The sequence below is a fragment of the Crinia signifera genome, chromosome 1 (assembly GCF_055691185.1).
Source record: "Crinia signifera chromosome 1, ASM5569118v1, whole genome shotgun sequence".
NCBI classification, from domain to species: Eukaryota; Metazoa; Chordata; class Amphibia; order Anura; family Myobatrachidae; genus Crinia; species Crinia signifera.
Genome location: NC_139217.1, coordinates 422,068,754 through 422,089,605, shown reverse-complemented (window position 1 = coordinate 422,089,605; position 20,852 = coordinate 422,068,754). Strand labels below are relative to the sequence as shown.

At 44.4% G+C, this 20,852-nt stretch overlaps 1 protein-coding gene across 2 annotated transcripts in view; it reads right to left on the bottom strand.

Moving 5' to 3' along the window:
- Window positions 1-17,254, bottom strand: part of LOC146018457 (general transcription factor IIH subunit 2) — a 47,363-nt gene extending 30,109 nt beyond the window's left edge. For both annotated transcript variants that reach the window (XM_083151876.1, XM_083151875.1), the window contains exons 1-7: window positions 17,064-17,254; window positions 10,979-11,065; window positions 10,809-10,886; window positions 8,830-8,866; window positions 8,655-8,741; window positions 8,394-8,444; window positions 6,729-6,783 (exon numbers count right to left, since the gene is read on the bottom strand). In XM_083151876.1, the coding sequence (XP_083008002.1) occupies window positions 6,729-6,783; window positions 8,394-8,444; window positions 8,655-8,741; window positions 8,830-8,866; window positions 10,809-10,886; window positions 10,979-11,034 (364 nt within the window). In that variant the 5' untranslated portion in view covers window positions 11,035-11,065; window positions 17,064-17,254. The remainder of the gene's footprint in view (window positions 1-6,728; window positions 6,784-8,393; window positions 8,445-8,654; window positions 8,742-8,829; window positions 8,867-10,808; window positions 10,887-10,978; window positions 11,066-17,063) is intronic.
- Window positions 17,255-20,852: the final 3,598 nt, after the last annotated feature.

The window sequence follows — 20,852 nt, the reverse complement described above, 5'->3', positions numbered from 1 at the left end:
ATATTTCTCATTTTAAGGAACAGGGTTGGATGGGACAGTATATATTATATTTATTTATGTATTTAATACATTATTATTATTATTATTATTATATATTTTTTTTTTTTTTTTTTTTGTGTTGGGTGTATTTATATATATATATATATATATATATATATATATATATATATATATATATATATATATATATATATATATTTTTTTTTTTTTTACAGTAATATTGTTCATTGTTATGATAACATTGAATTATCCATAAGATAACTATTCTTGATGTCTTTGTTTATTATTCCTTTTTGAAATGTAAATGCCTTTCTTTAAAATAGTTACGGATTATGCTTACGATAATTCCTTTACTTCGGAGTACTTCATGGCAGCCACACAATGGGTTCATCCCTCTCTCCCCTCGCAATTAGACAGGTAGTTTTTCCCTAGGACACGCCCCTTCTTCCACCAGTACATAGCCAACACCTTCCCCCCTTGTCTCCAGTCTTTTGACTCGTCTCCGCCACCGATCCTAGGGAAAAACACAAACACGGGGGGGGTAATAATATAGGCTGCCATGAAGTACTCCGAAGAAAAGGAATTATCGTAAGCATAATCCGTAACTTTCTTCTTCTTACTTCATGGCAGCCACACAATGGGATATACCAAAGCAGTAGGGTGGGCTACAATACCTTAAATCAAGGCCTGCTGTAGAACTCTGCTTCCGAAAGACTCTTCAGTTACATCCAATGCATAATGCTTTGCAAAGGTATGTATGGACGACCACGTCGCAGCTTGGCATATGTCTTTGACCGAGACGTTAGCCTCTCTCGCCCAGGAAGTTGCCATCGCCCTAGCCGAGTGTGCCCTTATGCCTTCTGGAACTTGTCGGCCAACTTTCTTGTAGGTGAAACAAATAACTTCTTTGAGCCACCTAGAAATCGTTTGTTTTGAAGGCGCAAATCCTTTCTTTGCTCCTTGCGGAATCACAAACAATGATCTCGTTTTCCTGAAGCTTGCTGTACGATCCAAATAAACTTTGATTATTCTCACCATATCCAGCGTATGAAGATCTTTTTCTCTTCTAGTGGTTGGATTCGGAAAAAAACATGGCAAAATAATATCTTGACTCATATGAAAAGATGAAACTACCTTCGGAAAAAATGAAGGTTTGGTTCTTAGGACTACTTTGTCCGGAAATAACTTAAGGTAGGGTTCACAACATAGTAACGCATGTAACTCCCCTACACGTCTTGCTGACGTAATAGCGACCATGAACGCTACCTTCCACGTAAGAAATTTTAGCCCCGATCTCTCACATGGTTCAAATGGGTTCGCCATGAGACCGTTTAGCACTAGATTAAGGTCCCACTGAGGAATCACTGGTCTTACTCTTGGACGGATTCTCTTGGCTGCTTGAAAAAATCTTTTTATCAATCCTTGGTCTGCTAATTTCTTATCCAGTAGGACACTAAGGGCTGAAACTTGTACCTTCAGAGTTGCTATGGATAGGCCCTTATTGAACCCTTCACAGAGGAACTGTAGAACATGCGCCAGTCTAGCTTTGGGAAAGGGGAATTTATGCTCAGACCATCTCGCGAAGACTCTCCAGATTCTATAATATATACCGGAGGAAACTTTCTTCCTTGCTTGGAGCAGCATGTCTACCACGACCGCTGACAGGCCTTTATCTGTCAGTTGCTTCCTTTCAAACTCCATGCCGCTAAATGAAGTTTCTGCGGGTCTTGGCACATTACTGGGCCCTGCCTCAGAAGATCCTGTGATACTGGAAGAAACCATGGCTCTGCCACCGCCATGCCCTCTGCCATCGGGAACCAGGCCCTTCTGGGCCAATATGGAAGGATGACTATCGCCCGAACTCTCTCCGACCTGATCTTCCACAGTACCTTGTGTATGAGTGGGAAGGGAGGGAAGATGTATACCAGGGAGAACCGCCATCTCTGGGACAGTGCATCCACGCCTTCTGACCATCGTGCCGGGTGCCTGGAGAAGAATCGCTGAACTTTCGTATTCTTCGGAGTCGCCATCAGATCTATCTGTGGCTGGCCGAATCTGCGGACGATTTGTCTGAAGACTGAGTCCTTCAACTCCCACTCTCCTGGCAGAATTTGAGTCCTGCTTAGGAAGTCTGCCAGCTGATTGTCTTCCCCTGGTACGTGTAATGCCGAAATGGATCGGAGATGTTTTTCTGCCCAGCCCATGATCAGCCGGATCTCTTCTAGCAGTGAGGGACTTTTTGTCCCCCCTTGCTTGTTGATATAAGCTACTGTCGCTATGTTGTCTGAGAAGACTCTTAGATGGGAATTTTCTATTTCGTTTGAGAAGAATTTCATGGCCATGAAGACTGCTCGAAGCTCCCTGTGATTGGATGATAGATCCGATTCTTGGACGGACCAGATACCCTGGGTAGTTCTGCCTGAGCAATGCGCTCCCCACCCTGTGACGCTTGCGTCTGTTGTCAGCACTACATACTGTGGGCTTGAAAGAGACATTCTTCTTAACACCATGTACCTGCTTCGCCACCACTGAAGTGATAACACCACTGCTTGAGGGAACGTGATGTAGCGTTCCAGCGAAACTTGGTTTCTGGTATAGGGTAGGAGATGCCACTGCAACGTCCTCATATGCCACCTGGCCCATGGTACCACCTCCACTGTGGACGACATCATCCCTAAGAGACTTATTGCTAGTCTCAGCGGAACCTTTCGATTCTCCTGGATCACCTCCACTAGCTCTTGAATCTTCTCGCATCTCTGACCGGACAGGGTGACCTCGAACCGTACTGTGTCTATGATGACGCCTAGGTATTGGATGGTCTGTGTAGGACACAGATGGCTCTTGTTCCAATTGATCAGCCACCCATGCTCTTGTAGGAACTGGACTACTATCTCCGCATTTCGGACGGCTTCTGCTTCTGATTTTGCTGAGATAAGTAAATCGTCCAAATAAGCCCATATTGCTATGTTCTTCTTCCACAGACACTCTATCATGACTATGAGTACTTTTGTAAATACCCTCGGTGAGGATGTGAGACCAAAGGGAAGGCAGGTAAACTGAAGATGTTTCCCTCTGACGCAGAACCTGAGAAATTTTCTGTCTGGTATATAGATAGGGACATGGAAAAAAGCGTCTTTTAGGTCTATTGAGACCATGTAGTCTCCCCTTCTCAGACCCATAAGGATAGTCTTGGCTGTTTCCATGTGAAACTTGCGTTTCCAGATTCTGGCGTTCAGATCTCTTAGGTCCAAGATTGTTCTGAACCCTCCAGAACTTTTTGTTACCACGAACAGACGGGAGTAGAACCCTAGGCCCTTCTCTGTCTCTGGAACTGTCTCCACTGCCCCTGAATCCTCCAGATCCTTTATACTTAGGGCCAGTGCCTCCTGCTCTGCCCTCAAAACTGGATTTTTTTAAACTAAAAATTTTTCCCTTCTGGGTCTTGAAAGAAATTCTAGGCGATACCCCGTGGACACCACCTCTAAAACCCAGGTGTCTTGTACCGTTTGTTCCCACATGTGGGCAAACTGCAGCAATCTTCCGGCCACCTGGAAATTGTCCACGGGACACAACACGTCACTGTTTTTTATCGCCCCTTTTGACTGTCTGTCGAAAGAAGGCTCTGGAGATACCCGAGGTATACCTCTCCCGAAAAGGCCTCCCAGGCCTATAGGCCCTGGCTTGCCTGAAACTTTGCCTGGGGAAATAATTGAAACCTCTTCCCCTCTTATCTTGGGGGAGTCTAACTGACTTCCCACCCGACATCCTCTGTATCATCTGGTCGAGTTTACTGCCGAAAAGGAATTCCCCCTCAAACGGTAAGGTTGCCAGCTTATTTTTGGAGTGGGCGTCTGCTGCCCAGGACTTGAGCCACAGGGCTCTCCTTGCCACTACTCCAGAGGTCAACGCCTTCGCTGAGTAATCCAGCACGTCTAGGGATGCCTCACATATATAGTCAACAGTGAGTTGAATTTGGGCCAAACTGCTGACCATCTGTTCTCTAGCCACCCTATCCTGCAGATCTTCTTGTAAAGAAGCGCACCATATTCTAAGGGCTCTGGCTAAAGAGGCAATAGCTACCCCTGATTTTATAGAGGTGGCGCTAGAGATGTGCAGTCTTTTCAAAGCGCTCTCCATACGCTTCTCCATAGCGTCTTTAAGAGATGCGCCGTCCTCCAGGGGGATAGTGGTTTTGGTGGTGACTTCGGACACCGCCGCATCAATTTTGGGAATACTGCACCACTTTAGAAACTCTGCATCCTCTATGGGATACATCTTCTCTGTCCTTTTCACAGGCCCAATCCGTTTGTCCCCATTGGACCACTCCTTAATCAGGATCTCCTTAACCACCTTGTGCACGGGAAAACATAACCCCTTTCTTGACCTGTCCTCAAACAGAGCGTCATACTCGGTTCTCACTGGTTGTTTATAGTTCAGTGTTTTATACAGTTCTTTCAGAACCACCTCCACCAACTCCAGATTAAAGGACCGTTCTTCCTCAACTAGTTCACCAGCCTCTATCTCATCATCCTCCTCATCATCATCCTCTGGATCTGCGGCCTCCGGCATATCACATTCCACATCCAAACTTGTCTGCGACCTAGACCTTTTCCCCTGATATTCTTTTTTGGAGACAAAGTTATCTTTCATCCAGGCCATAAGCTCACTAATTTGGGAAACAGTCCCAATACTGGTATCCGCTCCTTTGTCACAGCTGCGGCACAATGAATTCTCTCCAGTGAAAATCTTATCACAACCAATACATGTCTTGCTAACATGTTTCTTCTTGGCCACTTTCTTCTTAGTCCCCACGGGCACACTAGAAGATTAATAACAGTAATCACTAACTACTCTGAGTATACTCGTAAAAAACAACCAAGTCCTCTGAGAGGACTTACCTGGGCAGCAATGCAGATAGTTTCTGAGAGGCTTCTTCCTCCATGTCTCCGGTACCACAGGGCTTTGCACGCACAAACTAGCACGAGGAACGCCTGTAACACCGGCCAGGCGCATTAAGAAGGCTATTTCCGCCTTCCGGGAGCGTCAGGCAGCGTGCGCGTCATCCCGACGCTTGGAACGCACGCTCACCTGACTTCCTGCCCCGTGAACCGCACGCTCGCGTCACAGCGCCGAGCGGAGACAGCGTGCCTAGGTCAGAGCAGCGCGACTACACGCCTGATGACCCGTACGCTAGAAGCCCAGCACACGCCGCTCAGACATATGCTTGAGACCCAGCGGCCAGTTTGAAAACCGCCGGTACTTTCTGCCTCTCACAGCCGGGCTCCTGACAGCGCCAGCACGCGAGGTACATGCCGCCGGCCAGACCTCTAAATGGGAAAGGCACCGCCACCCCAACGCTGCCCAGGACTGGCAGCGTAACGCCTACCAGTAGGTAAGAAAAAAAAAAAAAAAAAAAAAAAAAAACCTATACTACCCTGTCTATCTGTCTAGGAGACAGGAAAAAGACTGGAGACAAGGGGGGAAGGTGTTGGCTATGTACTGGTGGAAGAAGGGGCGTGTCCTAGGGAAAAACTACCTGTCTAATTGCGAGGGGAGAGAGGGATGAACCCATTGTGTGGCTGCCATGAAGTAAGAAGAAGAAAATAAAATTACTCTATTGAAAAAAAAAAAAAAAAAACTTTGTATAGGAAATGAGTGAGCCAAGACAAAAATAACAAGTAAACTATAACTTCCCGCTACTCCCGTGACAACTGCAATCTAAATGTGAAAAACACTTCAGCTAAAACACTTGAGATATAGGCCCTTATTCAGATCTGATCGCAGTACAATTTTTTCTCAAAATGGGCAAAACCATGTGCACTGCGGGTGGGGCAGATGTAACATGTGCAGAGAAAGTTAAATTTGGGTGGGGTATGTTGACAACTGAAATCTAAATTATAATGTAAGAATTATGCAGCCAGTATTTACCCTGCACAGAAACAAAATAACTCACACAAATCTAACTCTCTCTATACATCAGGCATTCCCAACCACGGTCCTCAAGGCACACCAACAGTGCAGGTTTTAGTGATATCCAGGCTTCAGCACAGATGGTTTAATCAGAATCACTCAGGTACTAATTAAGTCACATGTGCTCAAGCCTGGATATCACTAAAACCTGCACTGTTGGTGTGCCTTGAGGACCGTGGTTGGGAATGCCTGCTATACATGTTACATCTGCCCCACCTGCAGTGCACATGGTTTGGGCCATTTTGACAAGCAATGAAAACAAATTTGTACTGCAATCAGATCTGAATAAGGGTAATAGACTTAAGTATGATGAGAGTTAATTGGCACATGATGTTGAAATAGAAGTATAAAAAAAAATCTGAGGAGTGAATAGAACTTATAATTGATGCTCTCATTCACTTTTTTGCAGCATCAGAGGGATGTGCTTCCATAACTCAGCAGGCAGAGACTGACTGGCAGCCATACAGCGTTACGGTTCAGGAATGCACTGAGCGACCATAACGATAAATCGCCGGGTGTGCACTCCCGTTTTCAGCCCCCTAATGGTCACTGGTCAGAGGAGCATACTCCTCCGACCAGCGACTTCCCCTGCCTCTTCTTCCGGCAGTGTCATTTTCATCAGCGACTATCTCTTGCTGCTGATAAAAACGGAAAACACTGAGCAATATAATTGCTGAGCAATATATTGCCAGTGATCATATTGCTCCGTGTGTACACAGCTGACTAATGTATTCAAGCAAAAAAAAAAAAATCCATACCAGCAAGTTCTGTCAACTTTTCAGCCCGTTTATTTCTGGTTACAATGAGTCCGATCTAAAACCAAGTGAAAAATGTCAAGCGAAAATAAATCTGATGATAGATGGATTGATAGAAGCCTGTCCAAATGACAAAACAACATAAGTAATGTCAAGTTGATGACTGTGCGCACCCACATCTAGTGGCCGTCGAATGAAAGCTCAATACATACCACGTTTGAGCCTTTGTACTGGCATTTTTGATTGCCGGTAAGAAGTACTTACTTGCAGGGACAACTCTTCCGCTAACAGCTGTCTATTGCAATGTGAAAAATTCTAGGCTCATGACCATGGAGTCCTACTGTGCATGTGCGGTCACTGGTCTGCGCATTTGTCAGAGGGGCGGAGATGTATACCCCTGACCCTCCTCCAGGGATTTCCACAGAAACATTCCGATGGTATTGCCAATCATGCAGAAGCTTCAGAACCTTTCCCTTGCTGTATACGGCCATACAAATCAAGGGGACTGCTGGGCCGCAGGCTAGCAGCGCGGATTCAGTACTAAATCCCGGCGGTCGGAATCACAGTGGTCGAAATACCGACCACGGAATCCCGACCGCCCAAATCCTGTGGATTGCCCCCCTCCCCTTGCGGGCTCGCTGCGCTCGCCATGCAGCAGGCCCGGTACACTATTTTATTCTCCCTCTATGGGTGCCGTGGACACCCACAGAGGGAGAAATTGTCGGGCAGTGCATAGCCCTGATATGTATTATGGGACAACGGCAGTGTTACTGCAGTATTTTATATGTTTTAAAACATTTTTAACATTGATACGTCCCTCCCATAGAGAAATTAATACTTTACATGACCATTGTAGATTGGTGTGCATTAATGTTCTGCTTTTAATTAACAATAAAACTAGATAATACACTATATACTCTTCCTGCATGATGGATTATCTGATATCTCAGTACTGAAATGACCCTCCCAGGTAATGAGGCACGCTATGGGATATGTTCTGATCTGGATCTTGGATAGATTTTTTTTGTCTGGTGTGTTTCCCCAAATCCTCCTATCTGTTTACTTTATGTGTTATGCTTTAGTAATACTCTCTCACTTCTTTTTCTGGATATGTAGCAGATGCAAATACTGTGTTTTATGTATAAAGATGTAGATATACAATCTTTGTATTTTTTTATGATTACTTTTTATCTGCTTTTGGGATATTGTGAATACATTTGAAATGCCAATGTATTCTATATTCTACAATTCATTGAAGGGTTTTCTCTACTCACCCTATTCAACGTACCGGGGAAATCCTTGCTGTCAGAGGATTCTGACAATTCCCCCAAACAGCGGGGCTCGCGGCTAATGCAGGGAGCCCGCTGCATTTATCCGCAAGCTTCACTGTTTTAGCGGCAACATACACCTTTTCCCCCCTCGCTCCAAAATCCTAGCCAGGGGGAAACGGCGTGTGCAAAGGGTCAGTTGAACACTGACTCTGCGAGCTGTGACAGCGAGCAGTCAGCACTGGTCACTGTCACAGCCCATAGAAAGCATTGAATACAACTCATTATGTTAAAAAAAGCAAAAAAAATTGTTTCTTTAATAAAAAAAAAAAAAAAGAAGAAATACACAGGCACATACATTAACTGCACATGCATTCTTCAGATTAAGAGCAACACATACCTGACTTATAGGGTTTTGAACAAAATATTCATCGACAAAGTACTCCAGCAGCTAAAGGTGAAAATAAAGATACTTTTTGAATCAAATATAGCAAAGAAACATATCATGACCAGATGAAGTATTTTCCATTTGTTTATATGTACAATGTATTTTAGGACATAGCATGCAACTGACTATAGCTAGCACAACTTACTTTCTGTCCCTTCGTTATGTCTGTAATATTCTAATCAAAGGAACACCAGAACGAACCTCACAACTTACCTTCAACGTGCTAGTAAGTCGGTTGGGTTTCAGATCATGTTCCTCCATTGTTCTGGATCCATCAATTATCACATACATGTGGCGCATCTAATAAGTCATAATTACACATTATATGCACAAGCCAAACAACAACAAAACCTAAATCGGAGAACATTTCAGGACAGCTGATGCTTACCATCCCCAGCCGAACTTGTCCACGGTGCGAAAACACTCTGTAAAATTGAATACATGCAGGTAAGCTGATTATACAGTCTGGTGTATATTGTAATGGTACACGGTGAGCACTGCTGGCACATGGCTGTCAATAATTTTTTTTTATAGTTTCCAGGCCATTTCATTATTACACACAGTCCTCAAACTGCTAATACTTATTGCTCTGACCACGTCCTCTGGACACATTCCCTGGACTTCATTACACTAGAATTGTACATGTCATGAAACTATACAAAATATGTTATTATATGGGATGTATGATCTATTCAAAATAAATTACCAGCTTAAAATACAGATTTATGAGACCCCCATCAAGACTGATACTTTATTGGATGATAAATAATATGTCTTTTAGTATTATTAAATATTTAGCATCTCCTAGATAACGAGTTCTTCATTTATAATAAACTTTGAGGGGGTATTCAATCCCTGGTCCCGTTCTCGGTCCGCTCGACTGCATATCGACAGGCGGGAGTCAATGTCCGCCTGTCGAGTGCCAAAAGGGGGAGTGGCCGTCGAGATCCGGCCGGGAGCTCGACAATCCACGGCCGTTCTCAGCAAAACGAGCCAGACTGCTTCTAAAGTCGGACTTGTTTTGCCAAGATGCCTGTTCAATACTGTTGGGAAAGACAACATTGAATAGGCCGTCACCAACATTTCCCCCCTCGGAAATAGCGTCGGGAGATTGAATACCCCCTGAGAGGGACTATTTTAACAAAATTGTGTAAATCTGCTTTAAGTGTAACCACGGCTTTAAAAATGTGCACCGCGGTTAAGTAGTTAATCCATTTGTGTGTTACATTATCTTTATGACTTCCTTCTATGCCTTCCAAATGAAGCTCTTATATTACACAGCCCAACAATAAATAGCTTCCTTAGTGGCCAAGCCAATTCCCTTGGCAACTAATATGCAAATAGTCTAGGCCAGGCATGTCCAACGTTGGCCCCCCAGATGTTTTGAAACTACACATCCCAGCATGCTTTGCCACAGTTTTGCTATTAGAGAATGCTAAAACTATTGGACATGCCTGGTCTAGGCGTTCAATCCGCAAATGATCCAGGGATCGATCTAGAAGCAGTCAGTTTACATGTTTTACAATGTGGTACCAATTACAAATTAGAGCCAATTTAACAAAACCGATGTCATTTTCGGACAGCCCCACAGAGTTACTCCAACATTGCTTTAATATGATTTTCAATAAAATGAGTGTTGACCAGTATAAAGTTAGTGATCATTCTAGTACCCTGGGCATTTTGAAACCCGCGCAGTTCTTCTTTCTTTCCTGGGGTGTTGCTGTCTGCTTTGGTGCTTCTAGGATAGTTTGGTCTGTATTCAGATGCAGGCAACCATGTGATAGAGACTCCACAGCAGACCGAGACACTCCAGGCAAGAAGATTAACTGCATAGGTTTTTTAAATGTGTAGGGTGCTAGAATGTACACAAAAAGTATAGAAGTGACAGATTAGTGTTCCTTCTAGCACCCGCCATCTTTGAAAACCCATGCAGTTCCTCCATGCACTAAGTAACTGCTACACTCACTAAGACAGGAATGCAGCATATCAGTGTAATCAGCAGAAGCTGCTTGTGCATCATATTAGCAGCATTTGTGAATAAGACTTATTTTAATGGAAAAAGTTACATGCAAAGGTGCTCAGCGCTGCAGTTAGTCCATAACATGACACAACAAGAAGGGCTGTTTAACCCTCAAGGAGGCCAGATGTGTGTGGCGTCATTTGTATGTTGAACCCGAGTACTTGGCAGACATCTTAAAATCTGTCTCTGAATTTACATCCTTAATATCAGCCAATCTGGCATTTTTGTTGGTGTGTCTCAAACAGGACTGGCCTCACTGACAATCTTATCTCTAGCTAATGCATCTTTATTAATGCATTTGTTGACAACATGTCTGTATTAATGCATTTAAACAAACAGAAAATGACCTTTTTCTTTTGTCTTTGAAGAGTATGTCATCAATTGTGGCCTTTAGAGACCCCGACTCATCTTCCTTGAGAACCTCCCTGAAGAAGACAAAAATACAAAAATATTGGACACAGACTAATAAATAACACACCTGAACAACATCAGACCGAAAACAACAAAACTATCTTACCAGGTTCTTTCATAGCCACCTTCCCATCGCTTGGTTCTTTCTAGTTCCTCGTCCATGTTTAAATTATCTGAAGAATAGGATTCTTTACTGTAATAAGAACAAATTTTTAATACCATTATTCATTATTTAACTGTGAATAAATGAAAGTGCTAGTGTATGTTAAGCATTACTACTTTATGCCGAGATAATCAGGTAGCTGCTTATTTTGTGTCAATAGATGAGGGTTGCCTACCCTCCGGGAAATCGGGTCCCCCTCCCGGCCCCCCGGAAAGGTGGGCAGACCTCCTGGTTTCTTGGGGACCACAGCTCCACCCCCTGATCGCGGTACCCCCCACCCACCCACACACACACACACACATTATTTAAATAACCTTATATGCTTATATAAAAGTGTCATATTCGTGTAATTTTAGCCCCGCCCCCTCCACGGAGATGTGCAAATCGGGTAATTTTCAACCATGGGGGTGGGACTTAATGACGTCACATTCAAGCCCCGCCCCCTGAACTCCTGCTGAATGTCTCCTTTCCGGGCTTCTCACGGAGAGGAGATTTAAAAAGTCGGCAACCCTGCGAAAGATAGAATCTGGATTTTTGGATTGTACAATATTTAACTTTAAGTAACATGTGCACCACCACATATAGGTATATATGACATATATTGACATGGGTCCTCAAACTGCGGCCCTCCAGATGTTGTGAAACTACAAATCCCAGCATGCCTTGCCACAGTTTTAACACTCCCTTATAGCAAAACTGTGGCAATGCATGCTGGGATTTGTAGTTTCACAACATCTGGAGGGCCGCAGTTTGAGGACCCATGACATAGACTCTACACTGCTCCAAAGACACGGATATGAAATAGTGTAACTTTGGACTTAGAGTATGTGTATTATATGGCTGTGCAGCTTACCAATCTCTGTACATTTTTCACTGCATGGCCATATACAGTGCCACACAAGAGGTTGATAAATAAAATGGAGGACCTGGGATTAGGGATAAGAATCTGTAGAAGGGTAGGGAACTGTCTGTGTAATAGAGAACAGAGAGTGGTTGTAAAACAGTGCAGTTTCAAATATGATACCAGTACTAAGTGGAGTGCCACAGGGTTCGGTACCAGGGCCCATTTTATTTAACATATTTATTAACGATATTGGGCTGGGATTACTCAGCAATGCATCCATCTTTGCTGAGGACACAAAACTGAGTAGAGTTATTAAATCAACTGAGGATGTCTGAACGCTTCAGAACGATCTTAACAAACAAGGTAAGTGGGAAAAAAAGTGGAAAATCAGGTTCAGTGTGGATAAATGCAAGGTTATGCACCTTGGGAGACATAACCAATGTGCTAGTTATAACCTAAGCGGGGATGAATTGGGTAATTCAGTACCTGAAAAGGATCTAGGAGTCCAAATAGATAACAAACTGGGGTGTACTGCTCAATGTCACATAGCAACAAAAAAGGCCAACAGAATTCTAGCATGTATAAAAAGGGGCATGGAAACGAGGGACTCAAAAGTAATTATGCCACTGTACAAGGCGAGGTCTAACCACTGTGAATGGTTAGACTTCACCTTGAACATTGAGTAAAATTCTGGGCCCCACAATATTAAAAGGATATCATAGAACTGAAAAAAAAAAAAAACAAAGAAGAGCAACAAAGCTAATTAAGGGAATGGGGAATTTAAGATACGAAGATAGACTGAGCAAATTGTGACTGTTTAATCTAGTGAAGAGACGTTTAAGGGGGGACATGCTCAACATGTACAAATATATCAAGGGCCAATATAAGGAACTGTCAAACACCCTTTTTACTGCAAGGATGGAGTCTAGGACTCGTGGGCCCGAGTTTAGATTAGAAGAAAGAAGATTTCGTTCCCTTAGAAGGAAAAATGTATTTACGGTCAGAACAGTCAAACTGTGGAACTCTTCCTGGTGAGGTGGGGTCGGCAGACACAATCAATATGTTTAAAATAAGGTTGGACAAACATTTATTGGTTAAAAACATCCAAGGGTACAAATAAGAATCATAACCGATATATATATATATATATATATATATATATATATATATATATATATATATATATATATATATATATATATATATATATATATATATATATATATATATATATATATCAAGGGAAAAGCTATTAAAACCTGGTCTTTATTCAGCCTTATCTACTATGTAACTATATACACCAGTATGTCACTTTGGAGTACATTTTTGGAGTAATGTTGCAAAAGTTACCTTTGTGAAACTATTGATGCACATGTGCAGGAAAACAGTACAGGTACATAGATGAACAACAGGACATCAACAGCAGAACCTCACAAAATAACTACCCCAGCTCTTGCAACAAAACAGTGGGTGTGTGGATGGACGATGAATGGAGGCTTTTGCGCATACCAAAATCAGAAAGTTTGCGGCATTGTAATAGTCCACATGGTCATACACCATTTGCCTCACCATGTAGTTCCCAAACTACATGGAATAAATACCAGAACGGCATACCTCACAACATGACCCTCTCCAGGAGGGACACATTGCTCTGCTCCTGCACTTCCCTCTTGATGTATGATTACTATCACCTGTGTTGAAGCACCTTTCTTATCAATTAACCTATTCAACGCAGATGAAGGTAATCATGCATTAAGAAGAAAATCCAGCAGCAGAGCATGGTGTCCCTCCTGGAGAGGGTTGTGTAAAGCTGCCCATACACGTTACAATTGTTGTATACAATATTGTATACAATATCGCATCTCATCGCATATCGGTTTTGCGATGAGATCAGATGAGATCTAGTACAAAAAGTATGTGCTGCACATCTCATCTGATCTCATCGCAAAACCGATATGCGATGAGATGCGATATTGTATACAATATTGTATACAATAATTGTAACGTGTATGGGCACCTTTAGGAGGTATGCAATGGTCACAGTGGGAGAAAGGTAGAAACCATCCCAGACAGTAAAGGAAAGATAGAGAGATGGCAAAAAATCTGAGACAATACCAGAGAGAGAAAGAAAGAGAGATCCTGGACCAGGCTGGAGATACATGCATGAAGCAGCAGAATCAAGCAGTGCAGATTCATGAGCACACCCCTGTATGTCACAGACATCCCCCCCACACACACACACACAAGCTATGCTTCACGGCTTACAAACTGCTATAGCCACAGTAGCTTTCACAATGTCAGTAAATACAGCAAAAGATGAGCCTCTTTACTATTCGTAAGTTTACATTTTTTAAGCAAGTAATAATTTATTGTGGCCACTTTAGGTGCATTTTTAATGTCCCCTGAAGATGAGAGAGTGTGGGAGACATTTACTAAGATGGGAGTTCTATTAAATATAGGATGTTTATACTAGCAACCAGATTCTAGCATTTTCTAGAAGGTGCTAAATAAGACGTAGAATCCGATTAGTTGTTATGAGCATCTTCAATAGAACTCCAATCTTAGTACATTTACGTGTGTCTGTCTGTGTACCCCTTACATAAGGCAATATATTAGCATATCATGAAAAAAAAATCAATCATATAGAAAGTGTCAATGTACAAGAACAAACGCAATAGGGGTTTATTAAATCCCAGGTCAGTATGTTCCGATAGCCGTTACCCCGACTGTATGTGTGATTGCCGCTGTGTTTCTGTATGTGAGAAAGAGAAAGATGTAGTTTCACTCGCTGCCAGCAGATGGCAGTGTTTCGGTTACACACAGACACTAGACACACATATGATACCCAACCAAGTAATACTGGACTGATTGCAGCACACATAGCAAAAACCTGTACTGTACCACACTATACATTATATAAATGTCAAATAACATTGGTGTGCGAACATACATGTATGTATGAAAAAAAACACATACCAGCCTTGGTACAGTCTGACTATATATGTTTGGGCAAAAGGACAGAACATAAGGCACGCTTAACTTTTACTAGATCGATTACAAGTTTACATATTTTAGGTTAGTATACTGTACCAGTGGCGCCGGAACGGGGGGGGGGGGGGGGGGGCGAGGGGGCAGCTTGCCCCCCCCAAAATTAATAAAGGCGCTAAAGCAGCTGTGCTTGCGGGCGGCTGATTAGTAATATAGGCGGGCGGGCGGTGGGCTGAGACACACAGAGACCGGCATCTCGACTCCCAGAGCACCACCGAGACCCCCAGCTAACACCGCCTCCGGGACCGCGCCCCCTCCCCTTACACCACATTTATACCCGGCAGACCCTGGCACCTTAACGACCACGGAACAGTGTGCACCACCTGCAGCAGCTTCCCTCCCACTGCAAAGACCAGTCATTAGTAGCGCTGCTGCCTCCTCTCCCCAGCAATGAGCGGCTGGTCCCATGTGAGGAGTCTCTGGGCACTACTGACTTTGCTGGGGGCCATACGCCCGGCTCTGGGGCAGCAGGATTATCACTTTGGCTTTGAGTACTTAATGGAAGATCCTGCAGATGAGGCTGACTACAAGGATCCCTGCAAGGCTGGTAGGTGCATGCAGCTGTATACAGTATATAGGTACATTGTGCAGAGTCTCAGCTCATGTCTTTATTAATGACCATATGATCTGCAAGTAGCTGAGAGTTCTGTCCTCCGGGTAATGCCACATACTGACCCTGGCATCTGCCCACTTCCATGTGCTTCATTTGCAGACACTTGTCAACCTGATCACTAGTGATCTGCCCAAGTGACCTATGAGTTCTGCTAGGGTTCCATTGCTGTTATGGGAGACTGTGTGGGACTTCATACACGTTCTGCTGTGTGTAACTGTCACATATGACACCACCAGTGGCACCGGAACGGGGGGGGCTGTGACAGCTGCCACCCCAAAAATTACTGAGGCGCTAAAGCAGCTGTGCGGGCGGGCGGCTGATTAATCAGTAATATAGGCGGGCGGGCGGTGGGCTGATTAAGCTTGATCCAGCCTCCTGCCCGTCCGCCTATATTACTGATTAATCGCAACCGCCCGCACAGCTGCTTTAGGGCCTCAGCAAGAATCCGATTCCTATTCGCAGCCGTCCGCCCACATGGATGACTGCTGCGGGGAGATGTTGAGAACCAGCGCCCGCCAATCACAGTGGCTGTGGATGTGATGCGTCCACAGTGATTGGCGGGCGTGATGCGGGCCGTAGGGAGGGAGACTGGTCGCGTGGATCAGTGCATGGGCGGGAGCCGCGGGAGCATCCTACAACAGCCGCAGCAGCAGCCATCACGCTGTGCTGCCACAACTAAAACTTAAAGGTAAATGCTGCTCCTCTCACCCTCCCTTCCCCAGTGACTGACACATCCAGGGGTTGTTATTTACCCCTGGATTCACACCCAAACAGGTTTATGTAATTATGTCTGATTATCATAATCAGACATAATCACATAAATCTGTTTGGGGGTGACACTGCCACTTTTTCCACTTTTTACGAGTAAATGACAACCCCTGGATTAATGTCAGTCCTGGTGTCTTTGGCCACATGTATATGCCGCTGTCCGGTGTATAATGCCCACGTGTATATGCCGCTGCCCTGTGTATAATGCCCATGCGTAAATGCCGCTGCCTTGTGTATAATGCCCACGCATATATGCCGCTGCCCTGTGTATAATGCCCACGTGTATATGCCGCTGCCAGTGTGTATAGTGCCCGGGGGTAACATATAGCAATTTAGGGGGCGCCAAAATGAGATTATATCTTGCCCCCCCCCAACCTAAAAACGTTCCAGCGCCCCTGTACCATATGTTTTTTCAATCCATGTGTGTAATATAAATGTCAGATAACTGGATTGGTACACTGTGAGGCTGTACATGTACCCTGTATGTGATATAAATGAAATAGAACAGCCTTGGTACAGTCTGACTGTACAGGTATGCACCCTGTCATATACAGTAGCTATCTGGGCACCGAACTTATACAGTGCGACTATACTGATACATGGGAAATGTGGGTATTATGTATGTATCCACCAGGCATACAGTGGGTATAGGAGACTAGCCTGGTGGCCACATCGTACCCCTGACATTATATAAGTAGGCAGGACACCATATACCGCGGATCACATCCCTCACACTGACATCTATCAGACCTCACCTGGCTCCTTACTGCCCTCCGCTGTAGCTGACACGTGTGTAACGATGCACAGCTCCCCCTGGAAACAATCGCGCTGAATAGACGTTCCGGCCACACTGTTCCTGGAGCCGGGAAGTATATCACCACATCGACAAACCAAAAATACAGTTCTTGTGAAGGAATGTTATGATGATTTCTGAACGCTAGACTCAGCTGTACCATGCCGCACCTGGCACTGTGGTGTCTGCCTTAACTGGTTCCGACTTCCGAGTGCTACGTCACCAGTTAAAAGGTTGACCACTATTGGTCGACATTAACAAAATGTCAACACAAGGAAAAATGATGACAAGGTAATGGTTCCGAGTGCTAAGTCACCAGTTAAAAGGTTGACCACTATTGGTCGACATTAACAAAATGTCAACACAAGGAAAAATGATGACAAGGTAATGGTTGACACATCATGAATCGGTCTACATGAGTTTTTTACCATTTTTTTCTTTCATTCAGAGACCCTGTTCACTTTACAATCCACGTGGACTTCAAATGAGAATAGTGAAGTGTCCATGTTGAGAGGTGCTGCGCTGCAGGTGGGGCAGATGTAACGTGCAGAGAGAGAATTTAGGTGGGGTGTGTTATAATTGAAATCTAAATTGCAGTATCAGAATAAAGGAGCTAATATTTACCCTGCACGGAAAGAAAATAACTCACCCACATTTACAGCTGGGTACACACTAGTAGATATATCTGCAGATCATGGGGTGGGGCTGGCTGCTGCAAGTGGCAGTACCTCTCTGGAAATAAAGCCCCTAGCCCTTTTGTCTTTCTGAAGATATGGCCGTGTGTCTAAATCCCCTGAAGAAATGTGTTGTGATGAGGACACATATATCCCTCCCTCCTATGTTACCAGTTTTTTCAACCTATTATAATAGTTATTATTTTTTGTAATATATTTTATTAACCTTCAATAATTATCAATAATATTGGACAACACCTGAGTATGTACAGCAAATTTGGAGACCACTAAGGATATGATGGAATTCTGAGTGTCACCAAAGTCCAGTTAGGGTAGTACAAAGCTGGTGCTAATGGGCCGAGAAGAGATGGATGTAGATAATATGCCTTTTATAGAAGCAGTTAGACTTTACCGTTTGAAGCACTTTGCACTCATATGACCGGGATCAGCACAATTCTGGAACAGATTGCTCCTTAGGGGTTTATCAAGAGAATCCCAGTTGTATGGGCTACTCTGTTGCGTGAGTCAGAGGCAAAACCTAAAGGTGGAGTGACAAGAGTGGTACTGGTCTTGACTCTACTCTTTAAAGTTTGTAACTTGTCCCTCACTGAGAAAAATGCAAGATACCACTCTGGGGGCACAGAGATGCTACCTTCAGACTACGGCACTCCAGGCCTTAAGCCCCATACACAGTAAGGCCCTTATTCAGATCTGATCGCAGTACAAATGTGGGTACTTGTGTAGTTTCACGGCGCCAACATGGCGCCGTGCGTCTGAGTCCCCTTGCGGGGCTCGCTTTGCTCGCCCACGCTGCGGGCTCGGTGGCGCGCTACACTCGCCACGCTATTTAAAATCAACTCCATCCCAACATGGATAGTGGAGGTATGAACTATCCATGTTGGCATGGAGTTAAGTTACTTTTTTGGACATATTTCGTGGTGAGCGTACACCCGGATGCTGGCGCCGTGATACTACACAAGTACCCAAATTTGTTCTCAAAATGGGCAAAACCATGTGCACTGCAGGTGGGGCAGATGTAACATGTATAGAGAGAGTTAGATTTGTGTGAGTTATTTTGTTTCTGTGCAGGGTAAATACTGGCTGCATTATTTTTACACTACAATTTAGATTTCAACACACCCCACCCAAATTTAACTTTCTCCACCTGCAGTGCACATGGTTTTGCCCATTTTGAGAACAAATTTGTACTGTGATTAGATCTGAATAAGGGCCTAGATGAGACATTAGAAGACATCACTCATAAGGGCCCTTCTAGTGTACACTCAGTAATGTTAAAAATGCACACTCAAGCTTATCATTTATGACCCCTACCCCTGCTGGAAATGCAGGTCAATTTTGGATATATAGCCAATGACTCGCATTTTCAGTGGGTCCTGGTGACGTCACTGAACCATATTGGTAACCAATATCATTCAGTGTGTACACACTATCGAGTTTGACCAGCTGCAATGCCGATATATTTATATATCAGCGGCGCAGCTGTTTCTCTAAAAAACAGGTTGACTAACCCAGCAATCAAACCTGTGTAATGAGCAGATTTGTTAAGGTCACTCAACACAGGTTCCATTCAACCGCTATGGAGAGCTGGCTCACTGGCGCTTGGATATGATGTCATCTCAAAGTAGAGGGAAGTGCATGCAATAAACCGTGTCCATCCTTTGGTGGAAACACTTTCAGTTTCAGAACCAACTTTTAGGCTACCCTCTCTGGGAGTGGACAGCCAGCTACAGAAAGTAGGGGACAGTGGGCATGATGCAGGAGGTGGCGGGGCCAGCGTCAGAGCTCACAAAATGACCCTTGATTGGTATTGATTGGTATTACAAGCATTGCACAGCGAGGGGCGGGGCCACAATGACGTGATTTGCCTCATCAGGTCCTCACAGCCACCCCTGCCAAGGGGGATTACGGGAGGCTGGGAGGAAAATATGGTTCAGCAACCTGGGCTGGACCCAGATTGGCAATGAAAATGCAGTATTATTGTCTAGCTAAGTGTTTCGCTCAACACACAGCGATGTGTCAGCGCTCTGTGCTGAGCAATCTGTCAGAGCCAGTGTTCCAGTGAGCACACTGCCCCTGACCCAGGTGACCCTAGATTTATCCAGCATGCTGGATATTAATCATAGGGCAATAGTGATGTGCAGGGCCGTAGGGGCATTTTCTAAGCAATCTAGTGAGATTGCTTAGTAAATGCCCTGAAATCGCCCCTTTACTTTAACATACTGTCAACTCCTTATGTTAAGCGAAATCGATATGTTCATGTGTTTACTTTCCATATTGAAGGGTATTTGTGGATTTAAAACATCATCTCATTAGTAGGTGATTGTATATAAATTCTGTGCAATTACTCTGAATGAACCCTGGGCAATATCTAATGCTGTGTACACACGGGGGCGATAGGGGCTATAATCGGTGGGAATATGGTCGCAGGCGACCATATTGCCAGTGATGAAAGTGTGTCCCGGCGATAAATCGCCGGGTGCGCGCTCCCGTTTTCTGCCCCATTGTAATGGCTGGTCGCAGGAGACTGCTCCTGCGACCAGCTAATTACCTCTGCAGCTCCCCCGGCAGAGGTTCCTTTTCATCAGCGACCATCTCTGGTGTGTACGCACCTTTCTAAAGGAATTAATCCTAATTGCTCATCCCTAATGCTGTATACACATGGGGTAATATGATTGCTGGGGATATATTGCTAGCAATATATCCCCAGCAATCATATTGCTCAGTGTCTCCTTTTCATCAGCGGTGAAAAGGAGACACTGCTACAGGGTGGAGGGGGAGCGCAGCAGAAGCAGACGCTGCTGCTGTCACTTTGATGGGAGGAGGGAGGGAGCAGCGGCACGGGGCTGGGGAGATCAACGCTGATCTCCCCGGTGCTGACCTCCCGGCACAGCGATCGCCGGGGAAAGCCGCTGGTCGCAGGAGCATGCTCCTGCGACCAGCGACCATTAGGAGGTGCACACGGGAGCGCGCAGCTGGCGATTTATTGCTCAGCGACCATATTCCCAGCGATTTTACATGAAATTGCACCAGTGTGTACTCACCTTAACATTCCTCTG